Here is a 9,467-nt window from a genome sequence, read left to right as displayed (position 1 = left end):
TGTTTATGTTATCATGGGGGCACCCAGCCTGTAGAATCATAATGATTAAAGTCTTGATTTGTTTCACATTTCCATTAGTATCTTTGTCACTAAATTATGCTTTAAAGTGTAAAACCATCATTGATATTCTCTGATCCAAGAACAATAATAATACAGTAATAAACTGAATTGTATGGACCATTTGGGACCATACATTTATGAAGTGTACGCGTATTGAATATAACGAGGCATCGTATTCAATCTACTATTAATTTTTCTAACATCGCACCTATATTAGGAGATTACTAGCTTCCACACACTGAGAGATAATGATCAGTGTAATTATTATGCATTTAGCTTTTAAGTAGTACAATCAAATAAATTTTCAAATCTCTAGGGCATCATCGTCAATTACAGAACCAGACGACATACATACTACTGTCATGGTGCCTTACTGCTATTGCAAGTCTTTTCCCTAGATTCAAGGCTTTACTTTTTAAAAAATGCCAGGGAGCTTCTGCTTTGTTTTATTTTCATGGTATTTTCAGACATATCATTATAAAGTTAAAAACTCATAATTGAAAAGTAAAACTTTTAATAATTTGGAGTATTACATGCAATACACAAAAACAAAATACTCCTATAATTGTTTCCATGTCAAACTCTTTCTTTCCCCAGAAAAAAAATCAGCCGTTTGTACATTCATAAAGCATATCCGATTAAGATTACACTGCACGATACTCAAGGAACGTGTTTTCTTCTTTTCCTTTTTTTTATCAACGTTTAAGAACAACATGTCTAAGAACATGTCTAGTAGTATTAAGAAAATTTAAAATATTCTTCATGAAAATTTGCAAAAGAGACAAAAGCTGATGCCTACGGCTACAACAATAAGGTTTTGAAGAAAGAAAAAAACATGAAGGAACAAAAAAAAAAGACACGTTGTTAATACAACAAATCTGTTTTTTTTCTTATCGTGATCATTTAAGAAAGTCTAGTGCTCAGCAATGTTGTTAAAATAGGGTTCGAATGGTAATATGTAATTATCAATTGAGATGCTTTCTAATAGTTACAAAAACATATAGATGTATATATATATGTTTTTGTTAGTTAATAGTGTTATGCGGTCGATGTTGACCAAAAAAAAAAAGTGTTATGCGGTCGATTACCATTCGACATAATTTGAAATATTTGAACATATCACTTAGGGATGTATAATTTTTTATACTGTATCCAAATTTTTGTAATATTGAAACCTAATATAAATTAGAGATGTATAAAAAACCAGGTAATTATATAACTAAAATCAAAATTGAAATACTATTTGTCTTTTGTAGGGATCACAAGTAGGTTCGTGGTCAGATACTTTATAGAACATGGGTAAAAGGAATATGATGGCTCGTAATCTATATGTTTCCAGGAAACTTAGCATATTCGAGTGTCTTAAGATTTGGCTTTCATTATTTGTTACAGCTGTACTTGGTTAATTAAGGTTATTTAAAGTTCTTAACTTGTTGGAATTACAACTTGACTGATATTCTCAGTTATTGGTTTTGACCTTTGCCCCATGTTTGAATACCTTTTAGCTTCGGCTTATGTAGTCAGGCTATAGAATGGCATGTTTGGAGCATCATTAAGATGCAAACTTCCATTCGCATACATCACAATTTTTTTGTTGGATAGAAAACAAAATTATAAAGGAACGTTTTGGAAAATTTGTTATTTTCTAGCACTCTCTACATGTTAACATATTCAAAACTTCTGTATAATTCATGTTCAAACAGATTTATAACTTGCGATGGAATTAGTAAAATGGCTTTAAACCTGAAAATACTATTGTGTCTTCTCCAATTGTAATGTTTTTGTCTATTTCTTGTTTTATTCCACCCTACCATTAACGGCTATAAGATATAAAAGAGAGACATCTAATGAAGTAATGGGTAATTTATACCTTTGCTTTAGATAAAGAACCGGCTTTAGCTATTTTTAGCTTTTTATAAAATTCCAATATATTTGTCACCACTAAAATCATATTAATATTATAAATAAGAACTATAGGCTTTGAATAAAAATAACAGATTTAAATGGTGTCATGATGCACAATACAAGAGTACGTAGCCTTGCCAAACAAAAACTTAACCGCAAAGAAAGCGCATACTAAGCTAGACATCTCCCAGCAGTTTCCAATCCTCGATATTCTGCATGTTTTGCTTGTGTACGCGAACGCGACGAATATTGATTATGGTGCTTTTTGTATTGTATATTACCCTTTTTAAACGTAAAATTATAGCATAAAGCCCCTAAAAATAAGCATTTGGCCTCAAGTGCTGTTAATTTTCCTTTCTTCATTTTACCAAAAAAAAAATTTCCTTTCTTCCATATATATTGTGACTATTAACTTTTTTTAAAAAAACAACAGGAAAATATTAGATAAAAATAATAGATATACGCAATACATAGACAAACGCACTGTAAATAGGAGAAAAAATAATCAAAACACAATCAACACATTTTCAAAAATCTATTTAGATAAATGTCTGTTAGGTAATAAACAAATGTATTTTAAAAAAGTTTTACTCATTACTGCTTTTAGTTTCTGTCAAATCTATAATTTTTTACTGTTTTAACATGATTTTTTCAAAAATATAACTAATATGATACATGTCCCAATTTAGCTATAATCACCTAAAATATTTTGGATTAGTTCATAGCTGTAACAAATCACCAACTTGGTAATATATCAAAAAATGTATTTAACAATGAGTAACATATCAAAACATTCTAACTTGTAACTATTGCTCTCTGTTCTTATCCATATTCTTAACAGGCCTTAAACCAAAAGCCCATTAAAGCACAGTTTCTGTCATTTTCCTTTTGTCTTTTCGGGAGAACAATAATGAAAATGAACATCAACTAGTCATAAATCTGGAATTTTACTTTTTTATTTATTAGCTTCGATCTTCAACCTCGACGACTCTCCTAAGAGTCGGTAGCATCATCGTCATCAGAAACCGCCTTTCGCAACCTCGTCTTCTTTATAATCCATCCCATGAGTCTACTCTTACTAGCATGATCTTTCTGCAAACAAACAATCTAAACAATCTAATCGAAGATGGATTCGCTTCTCCTCGAAGATTTTGGCCAGAAGGTGGATTTGACGCGACGGATTCGGGAGGTTTTGTTGAACTACCCGGAAGGAACCACCGTGCTCAAGGAGCTCATACAGAACGCCGACGACGCCGGAGCCACACGTGTCCGTCTCTGCCTCGATCGCAGGGCTCACGGGACGGGCTCTCTGTTGTCTGACTCTCTGGCTCAGTGGCAGGGTCCTTCTCTCTTGGCTTACAATGACGCTGTGTTCACTGAGGAGGATTTCGTTAGTATCTCGAGGATTGGTGGGAGTGGGAAGCATGGTCAGGCTTGGAAGACTGGTCGTTTTGGGTACCGTTCTTGTCTTTTTTTAATTAATTTATTTTTTGATTAATAAGAGGTTCCAAATCCCTAGTTATAATTGGTTGAATGATTTTTAAATTATATTATTAATAGTGTTTTATGCAGTAACTAAAACATCACTCACTTTGATGATGAGTGTTTCTGATGAGTGTTTGTGGCTTTTGATTTGTGTATAGGGTTGGGTTCAACTCGGTGTACCATTTGACTGATATACCTTCCTTTGTGAGTGGCAAGTACGTGGTGTTGTTTGATCCTCAAGGTGCTTACCTTCCTAACGTCTCTGCAGCTAACCCAGGGAAGAGAATTGATTTCGTTGGTTCGTCGGCTCTGTCTCACTACGAGGATCAGTTTCTTCCTTACTGCGTCTTTGGATGTGACATGAAAAGGAGTTTTAGTGGCACTTTGTTTCGTTTCCCTTTGAGGAGTCCCGAGCAGGCTGCTTCTAGTAGGCTTTCGAGGCAGGCGTATTTTGAAGATGACGTTTCTTTGATGTTTGATCAGCTCTTCGAGGAAGGGGTTTTCTCGTTGCTTTTTCTTAAGTGTGTTTTGTCTATTGAGATGTACACGTGGGAGGCTGGAGATCCGGAGCCTAAAAAGCTTTATTCGGTTTCGGTCAGCTCTCCGAAGGATGATACTGTGCTGCATCGGCAGGCGGTTCTTAGACTGTCGAAGACGTCGATTTCTGGAGATAGGGAGATGGATGCGTTTACTCTCGAGTTCGTGAGTGAGTCTGAGAAGGGGGGACAAAGTAAACGGAGAACAGACAAGTTTTACATAGTTCAGACAATGGCATCAGCGTCTAGCAGAATTGGCTCTTTTGCTGCTACTGCATCCAAAGAATATGATATTCACTTGCTACCATGGGCTTCAGTTGCAGCTTGCGTATCAGATGATTCAGCAGAGGTACTGTGTCAGTTTATATGTGCTTTTTTTGTTTGCTATCTGTAGCTTATAAGTATTTTTGCTCATGTTTCACCTTCTTCTTTGTGTGTCTTTGCTGCCTATCATCCAGATAACTTGCTTTAGCCTGTTAAAATTTAGTTATAATTTTCCCATGTTGCAACTTCGTGTATATTCTGGCAGTACTGAACATGCAACTGCGTTTATTTATCTGTTTATAGTAATATTCCTTCATCCTAACATTTGCTGGAGACGTTGCATTCACTCTGTCTTCGTATGGTTTTGGCAGAATAATTTCTTAAAGCTTGGGCATGCTTTTTGCTTTCTTCCATTGCCTGTACGAACTGGATTGACGGTACAAGTCAACGGATACTTTGAGGTGTCATCAAATCGCCGCGGAATTTGGTATGGAGAAGACATGGACAGGAGTGGTAAAGTTCGTTCAGCCTGGAATAGGCTTCTCCTGGAAGATGTGGTAGCACCCTCTTTTGCACGATTGCTTCTTTGTTTGAGAGAAGTGCTTGATCCCAGGGATTCGTACTTCTCCTTATGGCCAAGTGGATCTTTTGAAGCACCATGGAACATTTTAGTTGAGCAAATTTACAAAAATGTGTGCAATGCTCCTGTGCTGTTTTCGGATCTTGATGGGGGGAAATGGGTGTCCCCTGCCGATGCTTACCTTCATGATGAGGAATTCTCAAGGAGTAAAGAACTTGGTGATGCCTTGCTGCAGCTTGAGATGCCTATCGTTTGCCTCCCAAGATCAGTTTTTGATATGCTTTTGAAGCACCCTTCCTTTTTCATTCCAAAAGTGGTTACTCCAGATAGGGTGCGCAACTTTCTCAAAGGATGCAAAACGCTCTCAACTTTGAAGAAATCGTTGAAGCTAGTATTATTAGAGTATTGCCTGGATGATCTGACTGATGATGATGTTTGCACACAAGCCAGCAACCTGAAATTGCTTCCGTTAGCAAATGGTGACTTTGGTTTCTTTTCTGGAAGTGCAGAAGCTGTCGCCTATTTTATTTGTGACGAATTGGATCATATGCTTTTACAGAAAGCATACGACAGAGTAATTGATAGGAATATACCTCCAGGTTTATATAGCAGACTTTTTGCCATTGCAGAGTCACAAACAGCAAATCTTGCAATTTTCAGTATCCAAAATTTGCTTCAGTTATTTCCGAGGCTTGTACCTGCTGAATGGAAATACAGAACCAAGATTTCCTGGCATCCAGACTCTAACCCAGACCATCCTTCGTCTTCGTGGTTTGTTCTCTTCTGGCAGTATCTCGAGAAACAGTGTGAGAGCCTTTTATTATTTCGTGATTGGCCAATCTTGCCATCCACATCTGGCTATTTGTATATACTCTCTGCACAGTCAAAATTGATCAATGCGGAGAAGCTTCCCGATGCTGTCAGAAATGTCTTGGAGAAGATTGGTAGCAAAATATTAAACAACAATTTCAAAGTTAAACATTCAGACTTGTCCTCCTTCGTTTCAGATGCTACTTACACAGGCGTCTTAGAATCCGTTTTTGATGCTGCCTCTTCAGATATGGAAGGGGTACAAAATTTAATTTATAATTTGAATGTTGAAGAGAAGGATGAACTTCGTAGTTTTCTTTTGGATCCAAAATGGCACATGGGGAATCAGGTTGGCGATCTATATCTCAGAAACTGCAAGATTTTACCCATTTATCGTGTATATGGAGAAACATGTACTCAAGAATCCGATTATTCTGATCTTGTTAATCCTCCTAAGTACTTACCTCCATCAGATGTGCCTGCCTGTCTTCTAGGATGTGAGTTTATTCTAAGCAGCAAAAGTAGGGAAGAAGATGTTTTGTCCAGGTACTATGGCATTGAGAGAATGAGGAAGAGTAATTTCTACAGACAGCATGTTTTCAGCAGAATTGAAATTCTGCAACCTGAGATTCGTGATCAGGTGATGATTTCTATTTTGCAGAATCTTCCACAACTATGTATGGAAGATAGATCCTTAAGGGAAGAATTGCAGAATCTAGAATTTGTTCCAACTGTAACTGGTCCTCTTAAACGCCCATCTGTTTTATACGATCCTCGTAATGAAGAGTTATATGCTTTGTTGGAAGATTCAGATTGTTTCCCTGGCAGTGGATTCCAGAAATCTGCGATTCTGGACATGCTTCAAGGTTTGGGCCTTAGAACAACTGTTTCTCCTGAGACGATTTTAGAGAGTGCACGATTGGTGGAGCGACTGATGAGCATGGATCTGGAAAAGGCCCATTCACGAGGTAAAGTGCTTTTCTCATTTCTAGAGGTCAATGCTATGAAGTGGCTGCCTAATCAGTCGAGTGAAGATGATGGGGCTATTAACAGAATATTCTCAAGAGCTGCGACGGCTTTCAGACCACGAAATCTGACATGTAACCTTGTTAAGTTCTGGAGCGAACTTAAAATGATTTGCTGGTGCCCTGTTTTAGCTTCTGCTCCATTTCAAACTTTACCATGGCCAGTTGTCACATCTACTGTTGCGCCTCCGAAGCTTGTACGTCCGAAGACAGATATGTGGCTTGTGTCTGCATCCATGCGGATACTGGATGGTGAATGTTCTTCTACACCTCTTGCATATAACTTGGGGTGGTTATCACATCCAGGAGGAAGTGCAATTGCGGCTCAATTGCTTGAACTTGGAAAGAACAATGAAATTCTGATTGATCAGGTTCTTCGGCAGGAACTAGCTTTGGCGATGCCGAAGATATATTCAATTCTTGCAGGATTACTTGGTTCAGATGAGATGGACATTGTTAAGGCTGTACTTGAAGGTAGTCGCTGGATCTGGGTGGGGGATGGATTTGCTACTTTGAGTGAGGTTGTTCTTGATGGCCCTCTTCATCTTGTTCCCTACATTCGTGTTATCCCTACCGACTTGGCTGTTTTTAGGAAGCTGTTCGTGGAGCTTGGGGTTCGAGAATTTTTAACTCCATCTGATTATGCTGATGTTTTATGTAGAATAGCTGAAAGGAAAGGTAATTCACCTCTTGATCCACAAGAAATCAGGGCAGCTGTGCTAATTGCGCAGCAGTTGGCTGAAGCGCAATTTCTTGACAAAGTCACAATCTATTTACCTGATGTTGCTGGTCGTCTGTTTCCTTCAAGTGACTTGGTCTACAATGACGCTCCATGGTTGACTGCATCAGACAATCATAGTAGCTCATTTAGTGCAGAGTCTACAATGCTATTGAATGCGAAAAGAACAATGCAAAAGTTTATTCACGGCAATCTTTCGAATGAGGTAGCAGAGAAACTTGGTGCTCGCTCTCTCCGTAGAGTCTTGCTAGCGGAAAGTGCTGATTCAATGAATTTTAGTTTATCTGGGGCTGCTGAGGCTTTTGGACAGCATGAGGCATTGACCACCAGACTTAAACACATACTAGAAATGTATGCTGATGGGCCTGGGATTCTTTTTGAGCTGGTTCAGAACGCGGAAGATGCAGGAGCTTCTGAGGTGACATTCCTTTTGGATAGGACTCATTATGGGACTTCTTCACTCCTCTCTCCTGAAATGGCAGATTGGCAAGGCCCTGCTCTGTATTGTTTCAACAACTCGGTTTTTACCCAACAAGATATGTATGCAATCTCACGCATTGGTCAAGCAAGCAAACTTGAAAAGCCTCTTGCGATTGGAAGATTTGGGCTGGGATTTAACTGTGTTTATCATTTCACAGATATCCCGGGTTTCGTTTCTGGAGAAAACATTGTTATGTTTGATCCCCATGCCAATCATTTGCCTGGCATCTCTCCAACTCACCCAGGCTTGCGGATTAAATTTGCTGGAAGAAATATATTGGACCAGTTTCCTGATCAGTTTGCACCATTCTTACATTTTGGTTGCGACTTAGAGCATACATTTCCTGGAACACTCTTTCGGTTTCCTCTCAGAAACGCAAATGTTGCTCCTAGAAGTCATATAAAGAAAGAAACATATACTCCTGAAGATGTGTTATCCCTCTTCACTTCCTTTTCTGGTGTTGTTTCGGAGGCCTTAATTTTCCTGAGGAATGTAAAATCAGTATCCATTTTTGTTAAGGAAGGAGCTGGTCATGAAATGCAGTTACTGCATCGTGTTTGCAAAGATTACAGTGTTGGGAAAGATACGGAACCAAAGCCATCAAATCAAGTGTTTAGTCTTCTTGATGAAAATCTTTCTGCTGGAATGAACAAAGATCAGTTACTAAAAAAACTAAGCAGCACTGTAGTTAAAGATCTTCCCTATAAATGTCAGAAGGTTGTGGTGACTGAGCAAGATTCGTCGGGCTGTACTTCACATGGATGGATAACAGGTGAATATCTGAATGCCGGGGTAAGTAAAAAGCACTTAAATCTTCCAGAAATGTCCCATAAGTTAATACCGTGGGCTAGTGTTGCCGTCCTTATAAATTCTGTCAAGACTGATGAAACAGAGAACGCGGCTGCTAGCAATTCTGATATATTTGGGCCATCCACAATCTCAGCTCAGAATAGAAGAAATTTTGGGGGGCGTGCTTTTTGCTTTCTGCCTCTACCTATAACTACTGGCCTCCCTGCGCATATTAATGCATATTTTGAGTTGTCATCCAACAGGAGGGATCTTTGGTTTGGTAATGACATGGCAGGGGGTGGAAAAGTACGGTCGGATTGGAATCTTTACTTGATCGAGGAAGTTGTTGTACCAGCCTATGGTCATTTGCTTGAAAAAATTGCATCTGAACTTGGTCCATGTAATTTGTTCTTCTCTGTCTGGCCAGTAACTCTAGGAGCAGAACCGTGGGCATCCTTGGTTCGGAAACTCTACGGTTTTATTGCGAACAATGGTCTTCGTGTGTTACATACTAAAGCAAGAGGGGGCCAATGGATTTCAACTAAGCAAGCAATTTACCCTGATTTCAGCTTTCCTAAGGCAGATGAGCTAGTTGATGTCCTTGCGGACGCTGGTCTCCCTGTCATTAACATCTCGAAGTCAGTTGCGGAAAGATTCAGAGAGGCTTGTTCATCTTTGCATTTTCTGACACCCCAATTGTTAAGGACCTTGTTGACCCGGCGAAAACGTGAGTTTAAGGATAGAAGTGGCTTGGTCTTGGCACTAGAATACTGTATTCTTGACTTAGAAGTTC

The 9,467-nt window shown here is 38.6% G+C and overlaps 1 protein-coding gene across 1 annotated transcript; it reads left to right on the top strand.

The window, feature by feature from the left end:
• Positions 1-2,893: 2,893 nt before the first annotated feature.
• Positions 2,894-9,463, top strand: LOC130494780 (uncharacterized; the record flags this gene model as incomplete). The annotated part of the gene is made up of 3 exons (XM_057001156.1): positions 2,894-3,420; positions 3,609-4,335; positions 4,622-9,463. Coding segments are annotated over exons 1-3 (5,898 nt in total), but the record flags the coding sequence as incomplete, so codon positions are not given.
• Positions 9,464-9,467: the final 4 nt, after the last annotated feature.

This window comes from Raphanus sativus, unplaced genomic scaffold (assembly GCF_000801105.2).
Source record: "Raphanus sativus cultivar WK10039 unplaced genomic scaffold, ASM80110v3 Scaffold3299, whole genome shotgun sequence".
Lineage (NCBI taxonomy): Eukaryota > Viridiplantae > Streptophyta > Magnoliopsida > Brassicales > Brassicaceae > Raphanus > Raphanus sativus.
This window is presented reverse-complemented; position numbering and strand designations above follow the sequence as displayed.